Genomic DNA, 22,208 nt, shown 5'->3' with positions numbered 1-22,208 from the left:
AGAGGAGGCGGGAGGACTGAGCGTCGCCAGGGGCGGGAGGCCCCCGACCCAACCCGGAAGTGCCCCAAAATCCCCCGAAATGACCCCAAAACCCCTCCCCCCCCGACCCCAAAACCGCCATTAACGGCCTCCTCATGCCCCCAAATCCCCCGCAGCCTCCCCAAAACCCCGACGCTCGCCCCAAAATGGTCCCCGGGGACCCCCAAAATGGCCCCCAGGGACCCCCCTCAAACCGGCCCAAAATGGCCGCCAGGACCCCCCGAACGGCCCCAGATTCCCCCCCCCCCAGGACCCCCCCAAAGATCTCCAGGACCCCCTAAATTGTCCCAAATACCCCCCGAGACCCCGCCCCCCCCCCCGGGACCCCCTAAATGGCCCCAAATCCCCCCAGGACCCCCCAAAAGCCCCATCCCGGTCCCCAAATCCCCCCCAGGACCCCCCCAAAAAGCCCCATTTCTGTCCCCAAATTCCCCCCAGGACCCCCCAAAATGTCCCCGTCACCCCCAGGACCCCCCAAAATCTCCATCCCTGTCCCCAAATCCACCCTCCCAGGACCCCCAAATCCCCCCAGGACCCCCCAAATCCCCATCTTTGCCCCCAAATCTCCCCCAAAATGTCCCCAGTGACCCCCAGGACCCCCCAAAATCCCCATCCCTGTCCCCAAACACCCCCAGGACCCCCAAATATCCCCCCCCGAACCCCAAAATATCCCCTGCCACCCCTAGGACCCCCCCAAATGTCCCATCCCTGTCCCCAAATCCCCCCAGGACCCCCAAATCCCCCTCAGGACCCCCAAAATCCCCATCCCTGTCCCCAAATATCCTCCCAGGACCCCCAAATACCCCCAGGACCCCCCAAAAAGCCCCATTTCTGTCCCCAAATCCCCCCCAGGACCCTGCAAAATGTCCCCTGTCACCCCCAGGAGCCCCCAAAATCCCCATCCCTGTCCCCAAATCCCCCCCCCAGGACCCCCAAATCCCCCTCAGGACCCCCAAATCCCCCATTCCAGTCCCCAAATCCCCCCTCAGGACCCCCAAATACCCCCAGGACCCCCCAAATCCCCATCTTTGCCCCCAAATCCCCCCCAAAATGTCCCCAGTCACCCCCAGGACCCCCCAAGTGCCCCATCCCTGTCCCCGAATACCCCCAGGACCCCCAAATATCCCCCCCGAACCCCAAAATGTCCCATCTTTGCCCCCAAATCCCCCCCCAGGACCCCCCAAAATGTCCCCAGCCGCCCCCAGGATCCCCGAAAAAGCCCCATCCCTGTCCCCAAATCCCCCCCAGGACCCCCAAGTCCCCCTCAGGACCCCCCAAATCCCCATCCCTGTCCCCAAATCCCCCCCCAGGACCCCCAAATACCCCCCAGGACCCCCCAAATCCCCATCTTTGCCCCCAAATCCCCCCCAGGACCCCCCAAAATGTCCCCAGCCACCCCCAGGACCCCCCAAAATCCCCATCCCCATCCCCAAATCCCCCCCAGGACCCCCAAATCTCCCATTCCAGTCCCCAAATCCCCCCCCAGGACCCCCAAATACCCCCAGGACCTCCCAAATCCCCATCTTTGCCCCCAAATCCCCCCTGGACCCCCCAAAATGTCCCCTACCACCCCCAGGACCCCTCAAAATCTCCATCCCAGTCCCCAAATCGCCCCCCCAGGACTCCCAAATCCCCCTCAGGACCCCCAAAATCCCCATCCCTGTCCCCAAATATCCTCCCAGGACCCCCAAATCCCCCCAGGACCCCCCAAATCCCCATCTTTGCCCCCAAAACCCCCCCAGGACCCCCCAAAATGTCCCCTGCCACCTCCAGGACCCCCCCAAAGCCCCATTTCTGTCCTTAAATCCCCCCTCCAAGTGCCCCATCCCTCTCCCCAAATGCACCCAGGACCCCCCAGATCCCCATCTTTGCCCCCAAATCCCCCCCAGGGCCCCCCAAAATGTCCCCAGTCGCCCCCAGGACCCCCCAAAATCCCCATCCCGGTCCCCAAATCCCCCCCAGGCCCCCCCAAAACCCCCATTTCTGTCCTTAAATCCCCCCAGAACCCCCCCAAGTGCCCCATCCCTGTCCCCAAATCCCCCCCAGGCCCCCCCAAAACCCCCATTTCTGTCCTTAAATCCCCCCAGGACCCCCCCAAGTGCCCCATCCCTGTTCCCAAATCCCCCCCAGGCCCCCCCAAAACCCCCATTTCTGTCCCCCACTCCCCCCCCACCCCCCCTTTGGTTCCTGGGGGTCCCCCGGGGTTTTTCAGGGTCACCGGCGGGCGCTGGGACCCGGGGGAGCCTCTCCCGCCCCCCGCCCCCGGGCACTTCCGCCCGGCCTAGGGCGGGGCCGCGGCGTCGGGGGGGTGAAAGCGCATGCGCGGTGCCTGGGAGAGGGGGCGGGGCCTGCGGGAGGCGCTTCCGGTTCCGGGGGTGCGAGAGTGGCGCGTGTGGCCCCGCGTGGAGCAGCGGCGGGATGAGGCCAGGTGGGGACTGGGATAAACTGGGGGGGGACTGGGAGGGACTGGGGTATACTGGGAGGGACTGGGATGGGACTGGGACGGGTTGGGATGGGACTGGGATGTGCTGGGAGGGATTGGGATGGGGGACTGGGAGGGACTGGAGAGCACTGGAAGTAACTGCGGGGTGAGTGGAGGGGAATGGGATGTACTGGGGGGGACTGGGATGGGACTGGGAGTAACTGGGGGGTGACTGGGATGTACTGGGAGGGGGCTGAGGAGTCTGGGATGGGACTGGGAGGGACTGGGATGGACTGGGAGCACTGACATGGGACTGGAGCAGACTGGGAGGGACTGGGCTGTACTGGGAGAGGTTGGGATGGACTGGAATATACTGGGAGAGATTGGGATGGGACTGGGGGCCACTGGGAACAACTGGGGAGGGACTGGAATGTGCTGGGGGAGACTAGACTGGGATATACTGGGAGCGAGTGGAAACGGGAGTGGGAAGGATTGGGGTATACTGGGATGGGACTGGGGAGCACTGGGGGATTGGGGTTGAACTGGGAGTGATTGGGGGGAAACTGGGAGTAACTGGGGTGACTGGCAGGGACTGGGATGGGACTGGGATATACTGGGAGGAACTGGGATATACTGGGAGGGAATGAGACTGGGATGGGACTAGGGGGTACTGGGGGGATTGGGGTTCGACTGGGGGTACTGGGATGGGACTGGGTTATACTGGGGCTGGAACGGGATTGAGGAGCACTGCCGGGACTGGGAATAACTGGGGAGGGACTAGGAAGGAGTGAGGGGTAACTGGGAGGGACTGGGATGGGAATTGGGGTGACTGGGAGAAATGAGGTGGTACTGGGAGGTAACTGGGATGGACTGGGGAGCACTGGGAGGGGCTGGGATGGGACTGGGAGAGACTGGAGAGACCCTGGGGAGGAACTGGGAGGTAACTGGGAGGGACTGCGATGGGACTGGGAGAGACTGGGAGGTAACTGGGATGGAGTGGGGGGCACTGGGAGGGCCTGGGAGGCGCTGGAGAGGCACTGGGGTGTGACTGGGAGGTAACTGGGATGGACTGGGGGGCACTGGGATGACTTAGGGGGATTGAGCGGGAGGGACGCTGGGGGTGGTTGGGCCAAACTGGGAATACTGGGAGCCTGGGGAGGGGTTACTGGGAGGCTCCTGCAGCCGTCCCAGTCCGTCCCAGTGCTCCCAGTATGCCCAGTATCGGTTCCCGGCAGGTTTCAGCCCCCGGGGGGGGCGCGGCGGCCGCGGCGGCTTCCGGGGGGGGCGGGGTGAGTGCAGCCCCTCCCAGTGCTCCCAGTAAGGCCGCTCCAGCCTCTACTGGGAGCCCCAGTTCCCCTCCACCCTGCCCAGTTTCCCTCCCCTAGCTTGCCCAGTTCCCCCCGTCCCCCCTCCCAGTATGCCCAGTTTTCCTTAACCCACCCCCCAATATGCCCAGTTCCCCTCCCAGTATGCCCAGTCCCCCCACCAGTTCCTTCCCAGTATGCCCAGTTGCCCCCCAGTTTCCCCCCCCATTCTGTCCAGTGTCCCCCCCCATCCTGCCCAGTTACTCCTTGTCCCCTTCCCAGTATACCCAGTTAGCTTTAAGTAAGTCCATTCCCAGTATGTCCAGTTCGCACCTCAACGTTCCCAGTATGCCGGCTTCCCCTTCCAGTATGCCCAGTTCTGCTTCCCAGTGTGCCCAGTTCCCCCCCCAACATTCCCAGTATGCCCACTTCCGCCTCCCAGTATGCCCAGTTCCCCCCACAACGTTCCCAGTATGCCTAATTCTGCCCCCAACGTTCCCAGTATGCCCAGTTCCCCCCCCAACGTTCCCAGTATGCCCACTTTCTTCTCCCAGTATGCCCAGTTCCCACCCCAACATTCCCAGTATGCCTAGTTCCCCCCCAGTATGACCAGTTCCCCCCCCAACGTTCCCAGTATGCCCACTTTCTTCTCCCAGTATGCCCAGTTCCCCCCAACATCCCCAGTATGCCTAGTTCCCCCCCCAGTATGCCCAGTTCCCCCCCCAACATTCCCAGTATGCCCACTTCCTCCTCCCAGTATGCCCAGTTCCCCCCCCAACATTTCCAGTATGCCCACTTCCGCCTCCCAGTATGCCCAGTTCCCCCCCCAACGTTCCCAGTATGCCCACTTTCTTTTCCCAGTATGCCCAGTTCCCCCCCCAACATTCCCAGTATGCCTAGTTCCCCCCCCAGTATGACCAGTTCCCCCCTCAACGTTCCCAGTATGCCCACTTTCTTCTCCCAGTATGCCCAGTTCCCCCCAACATTCCCAGTATGCCTAGTTCCCCCCCCAGTATGCCCAGTTCCGCCCCCAACGTTCCCAGTATGCTCACTTCCTCCTCCCAGTATGCCCAGTTCCCCCCCCAACATTTCCAGTATGCCCGCTTCCGCTTCCCAGTATGCCCAGTTCCCCCCCAACGTTCCCAGTATGCCCACTTGCTGTCCCAGTATGCCCAGTTCCCCCTCCCAGTGTGCCCACTTCACCCCCCAACATTCCCAGTATGCCCAGTTCCCCCCCAACATTCCCAGTATGCCCAGTTCTCCCCCAACATTCCCAGTATGCCGAGTTCTGCTTCCCAGTATGCCCACTTCCCCCTCCAACATTCCCAGTAAGTCCATTTCCCCCTCCCAGTATGCCCAGTTTCCCCCTCAACATTCCCAGTATGCCCAGTTCCCCCTTTCAGTGTGCTCAGTTCCCCCCCCAACATTCCCAGTATGCCCACTTCCCCCTCCAACATTCCCAGTATGCCCAGTTCCCTTTCCAGTATGCCCAGTTCCCCCTCTCAGTATGCCCAGTTCCCCCCCATCATTCCCAGTATGCCCACTTCCGCCTCCCAGTATGCCTAGTTCCCCCCCCAACATTTCCAGTATGCCCACTTCCGCCTCCCAGTATGCCCAGTTCCCCCCCACAACATTCCCAGTATGCCCACTTCCCCCCCAACATTCCCAGTATGCCTACTTCCATCCCCCAGCATGCCCAGTTTCCCTTCCCAGTATGCCCACATCCCCCTCCAACATTCCCAATGTGCCCACTTCCCCTCCCAGTATGCCCAGTTCCCCCCCAGTATGCCCAGTTCCCTCTCCCAACATTCCCAGTATGCCCAGTTCCCCCCCCAGTATGCCCAGTTCCCTCTCCCAACATTCCCAGTATGCCCAGTTCCACCCCCAGTATGCCCATTTCCCCCCCCAACATTCCCAGTATGCCCAGTTCCCCCTCCCAGCATACCCAGTTCCCCCCCCAACCCCCTCCCAGTCCCCCCCACTCATTCCCAGTTCCCCCCAGTAAGCCGGCTGCCCTTCCCCCGCAGGCGGCGGTTTCCAGCCCCGTGGGGGCGGGGCGCGGGGGCGTGGTGGCCCCGCCCGAGGGGGGAGGGGCGGCCGGGGGGGCCGCGGCGGCTTCCGGGGGGGGAAGAAGGTGACGGTGGAGCCGCATCGGCACGAAGGTACGGGGGCGGGGCTGGGGGGGGGGCGGGGCTAAGGGGGCGGGGCTAGGGGGGCGGGGCTAGGGGGGCAGGGCTGGGGGCGGAGTGGGGGGCGGGGCTGGGGCAGGTGGAGGGGGGTCTATGGGGCGGGTGGGGGGCAGTTGGGGGTCCCATGGGGCGGGTGGGGGGGTCCCATGGGGCAGTTGGGGGGCAGGTGGGGGTCCCGGGGGGCAGGTGGGGGTCTTGGGGGGCAGGTGGGGGTCCCATGGGGCGGGTGGGGGTGTCCCATGGGGCAGTTGGGGGGCAGGTGGGGGTCTTGGGGGGCAGGTGGGGATCCCGGCGGGCAGGTGGGGGTCCTGGGGGGCAGGTGGGGGTCCCATGGGGCGGGTGGGGGGGTCCCATGGGGCAGTTGGGGGGCAGGTGGGGGTCTTGGGGGGCAGTTGGGGGTCCCATGGGGCGGGTGGGGGGGTCCCATGGGGCAGTTGGGGGGCAGGTGGGGGTCCCGGGGGGCAGGTGGGGGTCCCATGGGGCGGGTGGGGGGGTCCCATGGGGCAGTTGGGGGGCAGGTGGGGGTCTTGGGGGGCAGGTGGGGATCCCGGCGGGCAGGTGGGGGTCCTGGGGGGCAGGTGGGGGTCCCATGGGGCGGGTGGGGGGGTCCCATGGGGCAGTTGGGGGGCAGGTGGGGGTCTTGGGGGGCAGTTGGGGGTCCCATGGGGCGGGTGGGGGGGTCCCATGGGGCAGTTGGGGGGCAGGTGGGGGTCCTGGGGGGCAGGTGGGGGTCTTGGGGGGCAGGTGGGGGTCCCATGGGGCGGGTGGGGGGGTCCCATGGGGCAGTTGGGGGGCAGGTGGGGGTCCCATGGGGCGGGTGGGGGGGTCCCATGGGGCAGGTGGGGGGCAGGTGGGGGTCTTGGGGGGCAGGTGGGGGTCCCATGGGGCGGGTGGGGGGTCCCATGGGGCAGTTGGGGGGCAGGTGGGGGTCTTGGGGGGCAGGTGGGGGTCCCGGGGGGCAGGTGGGGGTCGCTGACCCCCCCCCCCAGGGGTGTTCATCTGCCGGGGGAAGGAGGACGCGCTGGTCACCCGCAACCTGGTGCCGGGGGAGTCGGTCTATGGGGAGAAGAGGATCTCCGTCGAGGTACTGGGAGCAACTGGGAGCAACTGGGAGAGACTGGGAGGGTGGTAGGGGTAACTGGGAAGGGTCTGGGGGTAACTGGGAGGGGGCGAGGAAGCGACAGGAGAGAATTGGGGAAGGTTATGAGGTGTTGGGAGGAACTGGGAGGCACTGGGAGGGAACTGGGAGGGGATTGGGGGGTACTGGGAGGGAAGTAGGGAAAGTTAGGAGGCACTGGGTGTAACTGGGAAGGGGGGATGGGGTAAGTGGGAAGGATCTGGGGGGCACTGGGAGGGGACTGGGAGGCACTGGGAGGGGGCTGGGGCTAATTGGGAGGCACTGGAAGGGGGCTGGGGGTAACTGGGAATGAGCTGGGGGGAACTGGGAGGCACTGGGAGGAACTGGGAGAGGATAGGAGGGCAGTGGGAGCAACTGGGAGGGGAGTGAGGAAGAGTAGGAGGGACTGGGAGGGACTGGAGTAACTGGGAGGGACTGGAGTAGCTGGGAGGGATGTGGGGAAGAGTTGGTGGCGCAGGAGAGTGACTGGGAGGCACTGGGAGGTGGGACTGGTGGCACTGGGAGGGTGTTGGTGTCCTCGGAGTGCCACAACTGGTGTGTGACTGGTGACATGTCCGTTGATGTCCCCTATGCACGTCATGGTGACACCAAGCTTGAAGGCCTCACCAGGACCTTATCAAGCTCCATACTGGGAGCACTGGGAGGTGGCACTGGTGGCACTGGGAGAGTGTGGGTGTCCATGAGACCTCACAACTGGTGGGTGACGTATTCCTTGATGTCCCCTGTCCACGCGATGGTGACACCAAGCTTGAAGGTCTCACCAGGACCTTCTCAAGCACCATACTGGGAGCCCTGGGAGGTGGCACTGGTGGCACTGGGGGATGGTACTGGTGACACTGAGGAGTGACACTGGTGGTACTGGTGGCACTGGGAGAGTGTTGGTGCCCCCCGCACAACTGGTGCGTGATGTGTCCCTTGACGTCCCCTGTCCATGTGACGGTGACACTGAGGTTGAGGGCCTCATCAGGACTTTCTCAAGCTCCATACTGGGAGCACTGGGAGGTGGCACTGGGAGGGTGTGGGTGTCCATGGGACCTCACAGCTGGTGGGTGAGTGGCCCTTGATGTCTCCTGTGCCCGTGATGATGACATCAAGCTTGAAGGCCTCACCAGGACCTTCTCAAGCTCCATACTGGGAGCACTGGGAGGTGGCACTGGTGGCACTGGGAGGGTGTGGGTGTCCATGGGACCTCACAGCTGGTGGGTGAGTGGCCCTTGATGTCTCCTGTGCCCGTGATGATGACATCAAGCTTGAAGGCCTCACCAGGACCTTCTCAAATTCCACACTGGGAGCACTGGGAAGTGACACTGGTGGCACTGGGAGGGTGTGGGTATCCCTGGGGTGCCACAACAGGTGCGTGACGTATCTCCTGATGTCCCCTGTCCCCAGGACGGTGACACCATGGTTGAGGGTCTCAGCAGGATCTTTTCCGGCTCGATACTGGGAGCACTGGGTGGTGGCACTGGTGGCACTGAGAGGTGGTACTGGTGACACTGAGCAGTGGCACTGGTGATACTGGTGGCATTGGGAGGGTGTTGGTGTCCCCGGGGTGCCACAACTGGTGTGTGACTGGTGACGTGTCCCTTGACGTCCCCTGTCCACGTGATGGTGACACCAAGCTTGAAGGCCTCACCAGGACCTTCTCAAGCTCCACACTGGGAGCACTGGGAGGTGGCACTGGTGGCACTGGGAGAGTGTGGGTGTCCATGAGACCTCACAACTGGTGGGTGACGTATTCCTTGATGTTCCCTGTCCACATGATGGTGACACCAAGCTTGAAGGTCTCACCAGGACCTTCTCAAGCAGCATACTGGGAGCACTAGGAGGTGGCACTGGTGGTACTGGTGACACTGAGGAGTGGCACTGGTGGTACTGGTAGCACTGGGAGAGTGTGGGTGTCCATGGGACATCACAACTGGTGGGTGACGTATTCCTTGATGTCCCCTGTCCATGTGATGGTGACACCAAGCTTGAAGGTCTCAGCAGGACCTTCTCAAACTCCATACTGGGAGCACTGGGAAGTGACACTGGTGGCACTGGGAGGGTGTGGGTATCCCTGGGGTGCCACAACAGGTGCGTGACGTGTCTCCTGATGTCCCCTGTGCCCAGGACGGTGACACCATGGTTGAGGGCCTCACCAGGACCTTGTCGGTCTCCATACTGGGAGCACTGGGTGGTGGCACTGGTGGCACTGGGAGGTGGTACTGGTGACACTGAGGAGTGGCACTGGTGATACTGGTGGCACTGGGAGGATGTTGGTGTCCCTGGGGTGCCACGACTGGTGACGTGTCCCTTGACGTCCCCTGTCCACGTGATGGTGACACCAAGCTTGAAGGCTTCACTAGGACTTTCTCAAGTTCCATAATGGGAGCACTGGGAGGTGGTACTGGTGGTACTGGTGACACTGAGGAGTGGCACAGGTGGTACTGGTAGCACTGGGAGAGTGTGGGTGTCCATGGGACATCACAACTGGTGGGTGACGTATTCCTTGATGTCCCCTGTCCATGTGATGGTGACACCAAGCTTGAAGGTCTCAGCAGGACCTTCTCAAACTCCATACTGGGAGCACTGGGAAGTGACACTGGTGGCACTGGGAGGGTGCGGGTGTCCGTGGGACCTCACAACAGGTGGGTGACATGTCCCCTGATGTCCCCTGTCTCCAGGATGGTGACACCAAGGTGGAGTACCGCGCCTGGAACCCCTTCCGTTCCAAGTTGGCGGCCGCTATCTTAGGTGGCATCGACCAGATCCACATTCGCCCCGGGACCAAGGTCCTCTACCTGGGCGCCGCCTCGGGGACAACCGTGTCCCACGTCTCCGACATCGTGGGACCGGTAAGGACACGGGGCCACCGGGGCCTTGGGGACGTCCCCATGGGGTCCTGGGGTGAGGGGACGCGAGGGTGAGGTCATTATGTCCTTGGGGGCAGGCTGGAGGTGGCATCTCAGACACTTTGAGGAACATCTTTGAGGTTCTGTGGGAACGTTGCTGTGGGGTGGTGGGATGAGGGGAGGTGGGGTGGGACTGGGAGGCCCTTGGGGACGTCCCCATGGAGTCCTGGGGTGAGGGAACGCGAGGGTGAGGTCATCAAGTCCTTGGGGACAACCTGGAGGTGGCATCTCAGCCGCTTTGAGGAACATCTTTGAGGTTCTGTGGGGACATTGCCGTGGGGTGGTGGGACGAGGGGAGGTGGGGTGGGACTGGGAGGCCCTTGGGGACGTCCCCATGGGGTCCTGGGGTGAGGGGACGCGAGGGTGAGGTCATCAAGTCCTTGGGGACAACCTGGAGGTGGCATCTCAGCCGCTTTGAGGAACATCTTTGAGGTTCTGTGGGGACATTGCTGTGGGGTGGTGGGACAAGGGGAGGTGGGGTGGTGGGAGAAGGGGAGGTGGGGTGGTGGGCGAAGGGGACGTGGGTGGCACTGGGAGGCCCTTGGGGACGTCCCCATGGGGTCCTGGGGTGAGGGGACGCGAGGGTGAGGTCATCAAGTCCTTGGGGACAACCTGGAGGTGGCATCTCAGCCGCTTTGAGGAACATCTTTGAGGTTCTCTGGGGACATTGCTGTGGAGTGGTGGGACAAGGGGAGGTGGGGTAGTGGGAGAAGGGGAGGTGGGGTGGTGGGCGAAGGGGACGTGGGTGGGACTGGGAGGCCCTTGGGGACGTCCCCATGGGGTCCTGGGGTGAGGGGACGCGAGGGTGAGGTCATCAAGTCCTTGGGGACAAGCTGGAGGTGGCATCTCAGCCGCTTTGAGGAACATCTTTGAGGTTCTGTGGGGACATTGCTGTGGGGTGGTGGGAGAAGGGGAGGTGGGGTGGTGGGAGAAGGGGAGGTGGGGTGGTGGGCGAAGGGGACGTGGGTGGCACTGGGAGGCCCTTGGGGACGTCCCCATGGGGTCCTGGGGTGAGGGGACGCGAGGGTGAGGTCATCAAGTCCTTGGGGACAAGCTGGAGGTGGCATCTCAGCCGCTTTGAGGAACATCTTTGAGGTTCTGTGGGGACATTGCTGTGGGGTGGTGGGACAAGGGGAGGTGGGGTGGTGGGAGAAGGGAAGGTGGGGTGGTGGGCGAAGGGGACGTGGGTGGCACTGGGAGGCCCTTGGGGACGTCCCCATGGGGTCCTGGGGTGAGGGGACGCGAGGGTGAGGTCATCAAGTCCTTGGGGGCAGGCTGGAGGTGGCATCTCAGCCTCCTTGAGGAACATCTTTGAGGTTCTGTGGGGACATTGCTGTGGGGTGGTGGGAGAAGGGGAGGTGGGGTGGTGGGAGAAGGGGAGGTGGGGTGGTGGGCGAAGGGGACGTGGGTGGCACTGGGAGGCCCTTGGGGACGTCCCCATGGGGTCCTGGGGTGAGGGGACGCGAGGGTGAGGTCATTAAGTCCTTGGGGGCAGGCTGGAGGTGGCATCTCAAACACTTTGAGGAACATCTTTGAGGTTCTGTGGAGACGTTGCTGTGGGGTGGTGGGATGAGGGGAGGTGGGGTGGGACTGGGAGGCCCTTGGGGACGTCCCCATGGGGTCCTGGGGTGAGGGGACGCGAGGGTGAGGTCATCAAGTCCTTGGGGACAACCTGGAGGTGGCATCTCAGCCGCTTTGAGGAACATCTTTGAGGTTCTGTGGGGACATTGCTGTGGGGTGGTGGGAGAAGGGGAGGTGGGGTGGTGGGCGAAGGGGACGTGGGTGGCACTGGGAGGCCCTTGGGGACGTCCCCATGGGGTCCTGGGGTGAGGGGACGCGAGGGTGAGGTCATTAAGTCCTTGGGGGCAGGCTGGAGGTGGCATCTCAGACACTTTGAGGAACATCTTTGAGGTTCTGTGGGGACGTTGCTGTGGGGTGGTGGGACAAGGGGAGGTGGGGTGGTGGGAGAAGGGGAGGTGGGGTGGTGGGCGAAGGGGACGTGGGTGGGACTGGGAGGCCCTTGGGGACGTCCCCATGGGGTCCTGGGGTGAGGGAACGCGAGGGTGAGGTCATCAAGTCCTTGGGGGCAGGCTGGAGGTGGCATCTCAGCCACCTTGAGGAACATCTTTGAGGTTCTGTGGGGACGTTGTCATGGGGTGGTGGGACAAGAGGAGGTGGGGTGGGACTGGGAGGCCCTTGGGGACGTCCCCATGGAGTCCTGGGGTGAGGGGACGCAAGGGTGAGGTCATCAAGTCCTTGGGGACAACCTGGAGGTGGCATCTCAGCTACCTTGAGGGACATCTTTGAGGTTCTCTGGGGACGTTGCCGTGGGGTGGTGGGAGAAGGGGAGGTGGGGTGGTGGGCGAAGGGGACGTGGGTGGCACTGGGAGGCCCTTGGGGACGTCACCGTGGGGTCCCGGCGTGAGGGGATGGGAGGGTGAGGTCATCAAGTCCTTGGGGACAACGTGGAGGTGGCATCTCCATCTTCTTGAGGGGCATCTTTGAGGTTCTGTGGGGATGTTGTCATGGGGTGGAGGAACAAGGGGAGGTGGAGTGGTGGGAGAAGGGGACGTGGGGTGGCACTGGGAGGCCCTTAGGGACGTCCCCATGTTCTTGGAGGTGTTCTCCACCGTGAGGACCCCAGGGATGTCGCCATGGGTGGTGACACCATGTTCTTGGAGATGTTCTCCACCGTGAGGAGCCCAGGGATGTCCCCATGGGTGGTGACACCATGTTCTTGGAGATGTTCTCCACCATGAGGAGCCCAGGGATGTCCCCATGGGTGGTGACACCATGTTCTTGGAGATGTTCTCCACCATGAGGAGCCCCGGGATGTCCCCATGGGTGGTGACACCATGTTCTTGGAGATGTTCTCCACCGTGAGGAGCCCAGGGATGTCCCCATGGGTGGTGACACCATGTTCTTGGAGATGTTCTCCACCGTGAGGAGCCCAGGGATGTCCCCATGGGTGGTGACACCATGTTCTTGGAGATGTTCTCCACCGTGAGGAGCCCAGGGATGTCCCCATGGGTGGTGACACCATGTTCTTGGAGATGTTCTCCACCGTGAGGAGCCCAGGGATGTCCCCATGGGTGGTGACACCATGTTCTTGGAGATGTTCTCCACCATGAGGAGCCCAGGGATGTCCCCATGGGTGGTGACACCACGTTCTTGGAGATCTTCTCCACCATGAGGTGGTGGGGTGACCTCCCTGTCCCCGTCCCCAGGAGGGGCTGGTTTATGCCGTGGAGTTCTCCCATCGCTCGGGCCGTGACCTCATCAACGTGGCCAAGAAACGGACCAATGTCATCCCCGTCATCGAGGACGCCCGGCACCCTCACAAATACCGCATGCTGATTGGTGAGTGGGGACGGGACAGGGCCCGGGCGTGGTTTAGGGGGGCCTGGAGAAGAACTTTGAGGGTCTTCAGAAGGTCTTGGAGAAGGTTTTGGGGGTCTTCAAGGAGGTTGGGGAGAAGGTCTGGAGGTATCTAAAAGAGGTTTTGGGGTGCTCTTGGGTGCTGTGGGGATCTAAGGTGGGTTTTGGGGTCCCATGGTGGTTCTTGGGGTGCTTTGGAGGTCCTAGAGGAGAACTTGGGGGTCTTCAGAAGGTTTTGGAGAAGGTTTTGGGGGTCTTCAAGGAGGTTTTGGGGTTTGGGAGAAGGTCTGGAGGTATCTGGGAGAGGTTTTTGGGGTGCTCTTGGGTGCTGTGGAGATCTAAGGTGGGTTTTGGGGTACTTTGGGAGTCCCATGGTGGTTCTTGGGGTGCTTTGGAGGTCCTAGAGGAGAACTTGGGGGTCTTCAGAAGGTCTTCGAGAAGTTTTTGGGGGTCTTCAAGGAGGTTTGGGAGAAGGTCTGAAGGTATCTAAAAGAGGTTTTGGGGTGCTCTTGGGTGCTGTGTGGGCCTAAGGTGGGCTTTGGGGTCCCATGGTGGGTCTTGGAGTGATTTGGGGGTCGTAGAGGAGAACTTGGGGGTCTTCAGAAGGTCTTGGAGAAGGTTTTGGAGGTCTTCAAGGAGGTTTGGAGGTTTGGGAGAAGGTCTGGAGGCACCTGGAGGTATCTGGGAGAGGTTTTTGGGGTGCTCTTGGGTGCTGTGGGGATCTAAGGTGGGTTTTGGGGTGTTTTGGGGGTCCCATGGTGGGTCTTGGCGTGCTTTGGGGGTCCTAGAGAAGAACTTGGGGGTCTTTAGAAGATCTTGGAGAAGGTTTTGGAGGTCTTCAAGGAGGTTGGGGAGAAGGTCTGGAGGTATCTAAAAGAGGTTTTGGGGTGCTCTTGGGTGCTGTGTGGGCCTAAGGTGGGCTTTGGGGTCCCATGGTGGGTCTTGGGGTGCTTTGGAGGTCCTAGAAAAGAACTTGGGGGTCTTCAGAAGGTCTAGGAGAAGGTTTTTGGGGGTCTTCAAGGAGGTTTTGGGGTTTGGGAGAAAGTCTGGAGGCACCTGGAGGTATCTGGGAGAGGTTTTTGGGGTGCTCTTGAGTGCTGTGGAGATCTAAGGTGGGTTTTGGGGTACTTTGGGAGTCCCGTGGTGGGTCTTGGGGTGCTTTGGAGATCCTTGAGAAGAACTTGAGGATCTTCAGAAGGTCTTGGAGAAGGTTTTTGGGTGTCTTCAAGGAGATTGGGGAGAAGGTCTGGAGGTATCTAAAAGAGGTTTTGGGGTGCTCTTGGGTGCTGTGGGGATCTAAGGTGGGTTTTGGGGTCCCCGGGGGATCTTGGGGTGCTTTGAAGGTCCTAGAGGAGAACTTGGGGATCTTCAGAAGGTCTTGGAGAAGGTTTTTGGGGGTCTTCAAGGAGGTTTTGGGGTTTGGGAGAAGGTCTGGAGGTATCTGGGAGAGGTTTTTGGGGTGCTCTTGAGTGCTGTGGAGATCTAAGGTGGGTTTTGGGGTACTTTGGGAGTCCCGTGGTGGGTCTTGGGGTGCTTTGGAGATCCTTGAGAAGAACTTGAGGATCTTCAGAAGGTCTTGGAGAAGGTTTTTGGGTGTCTTCAAGGAGATTGGGGAGAAGGTCTGGAGGTATCTAAAAGAGGTTTTGGGGTGCTCTTGGGTGCTGTGGGGATCTAAGGTGGGTTTTGGGGTCCCCGGAGGATCTTGGGGTGCTTTGAAGGTCCTAGAGGAGAACTTGGGGATCTTCAGAAGGTCTTGGAGAAGGTTTTTGGGGGTCTTCAAGGAGGTTTTGGGGTTTGGGAGAAGGTCTGGAGGTATCTGGGAGAGGTTTTTGGGGTGCTCTTGAGTGCTGTGGAGATCTCAGGTGGGTTTTGGGGTCCCATGGTGGTTCTTGGGGTGCTTTGGAGGTCCTAGAGGAGAAGTTGGGGGTCTTCAGAAGGTTTAGGAGAAGGTTTTGGAGGTCTTCAAGGAGGTTTGGAGATTTGGAGGTCTGGAGGTACCTGGAGGTATCTCCAAGGGAGTTTTGGGGTGCTCTTGGGTGCCGTGGGGACCTACGCTGCGTTTTGGGGTGCTTTGGGGGGGTCCTAGAGGAGTTCTGGGGTGCTGGGGGGTCGAGAAGGGGATTTGTGGGTTTCCCAATTTTGGGGTGCTCTGGGGGGCGGGGGGGGTCTGGGGTCATTTGAGGTGTCCCTGATTTTGGGGTGCCCTGGGGGGGTTATGAGGATTTGGGGTGCTGGGGTTGGGGTCAGGGGGATTTTGGGGCACCCTTATTTTGAGGGGGGGGTCGGGGGGATTTTGGGGTGCCTGGGGAGGTCCCAATGGGGTTTTGGGGTGCCCCTGATTTTGGGGTGCCCTGGGGGGGGGTTACGAGGATTTGGGGGTGCTGGGGGGGGTCAGGGGCATTTTGGGGCACCCCTATTTTTGGGGGGGATCAGGGGGATTTGGGGGTGCTGGGGGGGTGCCAGGGGGGGTTTTGGGGTATTCTGGGGGGAGTCGGGGGGGTTTTGGGGTGCCCCTGATTTTGGGGTGCCCTGGGGGGGGCTCGGCAGGATTTTGGGGTGCCCTGGGGGGGGGGGTCAGGGGCATTTTGGGGCACCCCTATATTTGGTGGGGGGTCGGGGGTTTTGGGGGTGCTGGGGGGTGCTGGGGGGGGGGTTGGGGTTCCCGGGGGGGGTGTCAGGGGGGTTTTGGGGTGCCCCTGATTTGGGGGTGCCCTGGGGTGGCTCGGCAGGATTTTGGGGTGCCCTGGAGGGAGTTAGGAGGATTTGGGGGTGCTGGGGGGGGCGGTCAGGGGCATTTTGGGGCACCCCTATATTTGGGGGGGGGTCGGGGGGATTTGGGGGTGCTGGGGGTTGCTGGGGGGGGGTTGGGGTGCCCGGGGGGGCTCGGTAGGATTTTGGGGTGCCCTGGGGGGCGGTTACGAGGATTTGGGGGTGCTAGGGTGGGGGTCAGAGGGATTTTGGGGCACCCCTATTTTTGGGGGAGTGTCAGGGGGATTTGGGGGTGTTGGGGGGGTGCCAGTGGGGTTTTGAGGTGCTCTGGGGGGGGTCGGGGGTTTTTGGGGTGCCCCTGATTTTGGGGTGCCCTGGGGGAGGGGTTACGAGGATTTGGGGGTGCTGGGGGGGGTCAGGGGCATTGTGGGGCACCCCTATTTTTTGGGGGGATCGGGGGGATTTGGGGGTGCTGGGGGGGTGCTGGGGGGGGGGTTGGGGTTCCCGGAGGGGGTGTCAGGGGGGTTTTGGGGTGCCCCTGATTTGGGGGTGCCCTGGGGTGGCTCGGCAGGATTTTGGGGTGCCCTGGAGGGAGTTAGGAGGATTTGGGGGTGCTGGGGGGGGCGGTCAGGGGCATTTTGGGGCACCCCTATATTTGGGGGGGGGTCGGGGGGATTTGGGGGTGCTGGGGGGTGCCGGGGGGGGGTTGGAGTGCCCGGGGGGGCTCGGCAGGATTTTGGGGTGCCCTGGGGGGCGGTTACGAGGATTTGGGGGTGCTGGGGTGGGGGTCAGAGGGATTTTGGGGCACCCCTATTTTTGGGGGAGTGTCAGGGGGATTTGGGGGTGTTGGGGGGGTGCCAGTGGGGTTTTGAGGTGCTCTGGGGGGGGTCGGGGGTTTTTGGGGTGCCCCTGATTTTGGGGTGCCCTGGGGGGGGGTTACAAGGATTTGGGGGTGCTGGGGGGAGTCAGGGGCATTTTGGGGCACCCCTATATTTGGGGGGGATCGGGGGGGATTTGGGGGTGCTGGGGGGGTGCCAGGGGGGGTTTTGGGGTGCTCTGGGGGGAGTCGGGGGGGTTTTGGGGTGCCCCTGATTTTGGGGTGCCCTGGGGGGGGCTCGGCAGGATTTTGGGGTGCCCTGGGGGGGGCGTCAGGGGCATTTTGGGGCACCCCTATATTTGGGGGGGGGTCGGGGGTTTTGGGGGTGCTGGGGGGTGCTGGGGGGGGGGTTGGAGTGCCCGGGGGGGCTCGGCAGGATTTTGGGGTGCCCTGGGGGGCGGTTACGAGGATTTGGGGGTGCTGGGGTGGGGGTCAGAGGGATTTTGGGGCACCCCTATTTTTGGGGGAGTGTCAGGGGGATTTGGGGGTGTTGGGGGGGTGCCAGTGGGGTTTTGAGGTGCTCTGGGGGGGGTCAGGGGTTTTTGGGGTGCCCCTGATTTTGGGGTGCCCTGGGGGGGGTTACGAGGATTTGGGGGTGCTGGGGGGGGTCAGGGGCATTTTGGGGCACCCCTATATTTGGGGGGGATCGGGGGGGATTTGGGGGTGCTGGGGGGGTGCCAGGGGGGGTTTTGGGGTGCCCGGGGGAGGTCGGGGGGTTTTGGGGTGCCCCTGATTTTTGGGGGTGCCCCCCCAGGCATGGTGGACGTCATCTTCGCGGACGTGGCGCAGCCGGACCAGACCCGGATCGTGGCCCTGAACGCCCACAACTTCCTGCGCAACGGCGGCCACTTCGTCATCTCCATCAAGGTAGCCACCAGTAACCACCAGTAACCACCAGTAAACACCAGTAAACACCGGTAGCCACCAGTAAACACCAGTATCCGGCACTGGGAACCGGCACTGAGCGGTCGTGGGGCAACAGGAACCAGTAACAGGGAACCAGGAGACAGAAGGGACTCGTGATGGGGCACTGGGAACCAGTAAGGACCAGTAACGAGGCGCTGGGAACCAGTAAGGACCAGTAAGCAGCCACTGGGCACCAGTAAGGTCTAGTAACGGGGCACTGGGCACCAGTAAGGACCAGTAGGGGGGCGCTGAGCACCAGTAATGACCAGTAATGGGCCACTAGGAACCAGTAAGCAGCTACTGGGCACCAGTAAGGACAAGTAACAGGGCACTGGGCACCAGTAAGGACCAGTAGGGGGGCGCTGAGCACCAGTAATGACCAGTAATGGGCCACTAGGAACCAGTAAGCAGCTACTGGGCACCAGTAAGGACCAGTAAGGGGGTGCTGGGCACCAGTAATGACCAGTAATGGGCCACTAGGAACCAGTAAGCAGCTACTGGGCACCAGTAAGGACCAGTAAGGGGGCGCTGGGCACCAGTAAGGACCAGTAATGGGCCACTAGGAACCAGTAAGCAGCTACTGGGCACCGGTAAGAACCAGTAAGGGGGCACTGGGCACCAGTAATGACCAGTAATGAGCCACTAGGAACCAGTAAGCAGCTACTGGGCACCAGTAAGGACAAGTAACAGGGCACTGGGCACCAGTAAGGACCAGTAGGGGGGCGCTGGGCACCAGTAATGACCAGTAATGGGCCACTAGGAACCAGTAAGCAGCTACTGGGTACCAGTAAGGACCAGTAAGGGGGCGCTGGGTACCAGTAAGGACCAGTAAGGGGCCACTAGGAACCAGTAAGCAGCTACTGGGCACCAGTAAGGACCAGTAAGGGGGCGCTGGGCACCAGTAATGACCAATAATGGGCCACTAGGAACGAGTAAGCAGCTACTGGGCACCAGTAAGGACCAGTAAGGGGGTGCTGGGCACCAGTAATGACCAGTAATGGGCCACTAGGAACCAGTAAGCAGCTATTGGGCACCAGTAAGGACCAGTAAGGGGCTGCTGGGCACCAGTAATGACCAGTAATGGGCCACTAGGAACCAGTAAGCAGCTACTGGGCACCAGTAAGGACCAGTAAGGGGGTGCAGGGCACCAGTAAGGACCAGCAATGGGCCACTAGGAACCAGTAAGCAGCTGCTGGGCACCAGTAAGGACCAGTAAGGGGGCACTGGGCACCAGTAATGACCAGTAATGAGCCACTAGGAACCAGTAAGCAGCTACTGGGCACCAGTAAGGACAAGTAACAGGGCACTGGGCACCAGTAAGGACCAGTAGGGGGGCGCTGGGCACCAGTAATGACCAGTAATGGGCCACTAGGAACCAGTAAGCAGCTACTGGGCACCAGTAAGGACCAGTAAGGGGGCGCTGGGCACCAGTAATGACCAGTAATGGGCCACTAGGAACCAGTAAGCAGCTACTGGGCACCAGTAAGGACCAGTAAGGGGGCGCTGGGTACCAGTAAGGACCAGTAACCGGCCACTAGGAACCAGTAAGCAGCTACTGGGCACCAGTAAGAACCAGTAAGGGGGCGCTGGGCACCAGTAAGGACAAGTAACAGGGCACTGGGCACCAGTAAGGACCAGTAGGGGGGCGCTGGGCACCAGTAATGACCAGTAATGGGCCACTAGGAACCAGTAGGCAGCTACTGGGCACCAGTAAGGACCAGTAAGGGGGCGCTGGGTACCAGTAAGGACCAGTAACCGGCCACTAGGAACCAGTAAGCAGCTACTGGGCACCGGTAAGAACCAGTAAGGGGGCGCTGGGCACCAGTAAGGACAAGTAACAGGGCACTGGGCACCAGTAAGGACCAGTAGGGGGGCGCTGGGCACCAGTAATGACCAGTAATGGGCCACTAGGAACCAGTAGGCAGCTACTGGGCACCAGTAAGGACCAGTAAGGGGGCGCTGGGTACCAGTAAGGACCAGTAAGGGGCCACTAGGAACCAGTAAGCAGCTACTGGGCACCGGTAAGAACCAGTAAGGGGGCGCTGGGCACCAGTAAGGACAAGTAACAGGGCACTGGGCACCAGTAAGGACCAGTAGGGGGGCGCTGGGCACCAGTAATGACCAGTAATGGGCCACTAGGAACCAGTAGGCAGCTACTGGGCACCAGTAAGGACCAGTAAGGGGGCGCTGGGCACCAGTAAGAACCAGTAGGGGGGCGCTGGGCACCAGTAATGACCAGTAATGGGCCACTAGGAACCAGTAAGCAGCTACTGGGCACCAGTAAGGACCAGTAAGGGGGCGCCGGGCACCAGTAAGGACCAGTAATGGGCCACTAGGAACCAGTAAGCAGCTACTGGGCACCAGTAAGGACCAGTACGAGGCTCTCCCCCCCCAGGCCAACTGCATCGACTCGACGGCGCCGGCCGAGGCCGTCTTCGCGGGGGAGGTGAGGAAGATGACGGGGGAGCAGATGAAGCCGCAGGAGCAGCTGACGCTGGAGCCCTACGAGAGGGACCACGCCGTGGTGGTGGGCGTCTACAGGTGGGACTGGGAGCACTGGGAGGGACTGGGATATACCGGGAGGGGAATGGGAGGGACTGGGAGATGACTGGGAGGGGACTGGGAGGCACTGGGATATACTGGGAGCTGGCTGGGAGGGGACTGGGACATACTGGGACATACGGGGAGGGACTGGGAGGGATTGGGAGGGGATTGGGACAAACTGGGAGGGGACTGGGGCATACTGGGATATGCTGGAACATACTGGGAGGGACTGGGAGGGATTAGGAGGGGACTGGGATAGACTGGGAGGGGATTGGGACAAACTGGGAGGGGACTGGGACATACTGGGAGGGATTGGGAGGGGACTGGGATAGACTGGGAGGGACTAGGAGGGGACTGGGAGGAGATTGGGATAGATGGGGAGGGACTGGGATAGACTGGGAGGGACTGGGACACACTGGGAGGGGTTTGGGGGGCACTGGGACATACTGGGAGGGGATTGTGGGGCACTAGGAGGGGACTGGGAGGGCTGGGACATACTGGGAGGGGACTGGGAGGGGACAGGGACATACTGGGCTATACTGGGAAATACTGGGAAGGGTTTGCGGGGCAGTGGGAGGGGACTGGGAGAGACTGGGACATACTGGGAGGGGATTGGGGGGCACTGGGAGGGGACTGGGACATATTGGGAGGGGATGGGGTGGGACTGGGACATACTGGGAGGGGTTTGGGGGGCAGTGGGAGGGACTGGGAGATACAGGGAGGGGATTGGGGGGCACTGGGAGGGGACTGGGACATACTGGGAGGGGACTGGGGGGTACTGGGAGGGGATGGGGAGGGACTGAGACATACTGGGAGGGGACTGCGACATACTGGGCTATACTGGGACATGCTGGGAGGGGGTCACGTGACCCAGGTGCCCCCTCTCTCCCCAGGCCCCCCCCCAAGCAGAAGTGACGCCTCTTCACCCCTCCCCCCCGGGGGGGGCGGATCCGGGGGGGCGGGGCCTGCGGCTGCCCCGCCCCCTCCTGCCCCCCTGCCCCGCCCCCCCGTTTTTGGGGTGAATTTGGGGCTTTTTGGGGGCGGGGGGGACCCGGCATTAAAGTGACGGGAAAATGGCTCGTGGCTGGGGGCCGGGGTAATTAGCTGGGGGTAATTAATGGGGGGTAATTAATGGGGTAATTAATGGGGGTAATTAACCCCTGGGGGTAATTAATGGGGGGTAATTAGTGGGGGAGTAATTAAAGGCAGGGGTAATTAACGGGAGTAATTAATGGGTGGGTAATTAACCCCTGGGGGGGTAATTAATGGGGGGTAATTAACCCCTGGAGGGGTAATTAAGGGGGGTAATTAAACGGGGGTAATTAACCCCTGGGGTAATTAACGGGGGGTAATTAATGGGGGTAATTAACAGGGGTAATTAACCCCCGGGGGGTAATTAATGGTGGGGTAACTAACGGGGGGTAACTAATGTGGGGTAATTAATAGGGGGTAGTTAACGGGGGGGTAATTAACAGGGGGTGTAATTAACCCCTGGGGGAGTAATTAACCCCTGGGGGGGCAGATTGGGGGGTAATTAACCCTTGGGGGGGGTAATTAGCCCCTGGGGGGGCGGAGACGGGGGTTAATGAAGCCCTGGGGGGTTAATTAAGCCTCTGGGGGGGTAATTAACACTTGGGGGGGGGTAATTAAGCCTGGGGGGGTGGATTGGGGGGGTTAATTAACCCTTGGAGGGCTAATTAAGCCGGGGGGGGGGGCAGATTGGGGGCATAATTAGCCCCTGTGGGGGGTAATTAACCCCTCGGGGGTGTTAATTAACCCCGGGGGGGGGCAGATTGGGGGGTAATTAAGCC

The 22,208-nt window shown here is 61.9% G+C and overlaps 1 protein-coding gene across 1 annotated transcript; it reads left to right on the top strand.

Annotated features, from left to right (window-relative positions):
- Positions 1–2,416: 2,416 nt before the first annotated feature.
- Positions 2,417–21,474, top strand: FBL (fibrillarin). The gene is made up of 9 exons (XM_075134996.1): positions 2,417–2,467; positions 3,697–3,750; positions 5,793–5,927; positions 6,944–7,038; positions 9,756–9,926; positions 13,211–13,343; positions 17,702–17,814; positions 20,249–20,394; positions 21,291–21,474. Exons 1-9 carry the CDS (start codon positions 2,458–2,460, stop codon positions 21,310–21,312), a joined length of 879 nt encoding a protein of 292 aa, XP_074991097.1. The 5' UTR covers positions 2,417–2,457; the 3' UTR covers positions 21,313–21,474.
- The last annotated feature ends 734 nt before the right edge of the window (positions 21,475–22,208 follow it).

The sequence above is a fragment of the Calonectris borealis genome, chromosome 35, assembly GCF_964195595.1.
Source record: "Calonectris borealis chromosome 35, bCalBor7.hap1.2, whole genome shotgun sequence".
Taxonomy (NCBI): domain Eukaryota; kingdom Metazoa; phylum Chordata; class Aves; order Procellariiformes; family Procellariidae; genus Calonectris; species Calonectris borealis.
This window is presented reverse-complemented; position numbering and strand designations above follow the sequence as displayed.

What these genes read in the sequence shown, in the direction of transcription:
- FBL (XM_075134996.1), top strand. An exon ending in ACTTCGTCATCTCCATCAAG is followed by an intron (nt 17,815 to 20,248) that starts GTAGCCACCAGT and finishes CTCCCCCCCCAG; the next exon opens with GCCAACTGCATCGACTCGAC. An exon ending in GTGGTGGTGGGCGTCTACAG is followed by an intron (nt 20,395 to 21,290) that starts GTGGGACTGGGA and finishes CTCTCTCCCCAG; the next exon opens with GCCCCCCCCCAAGCAGAAGT.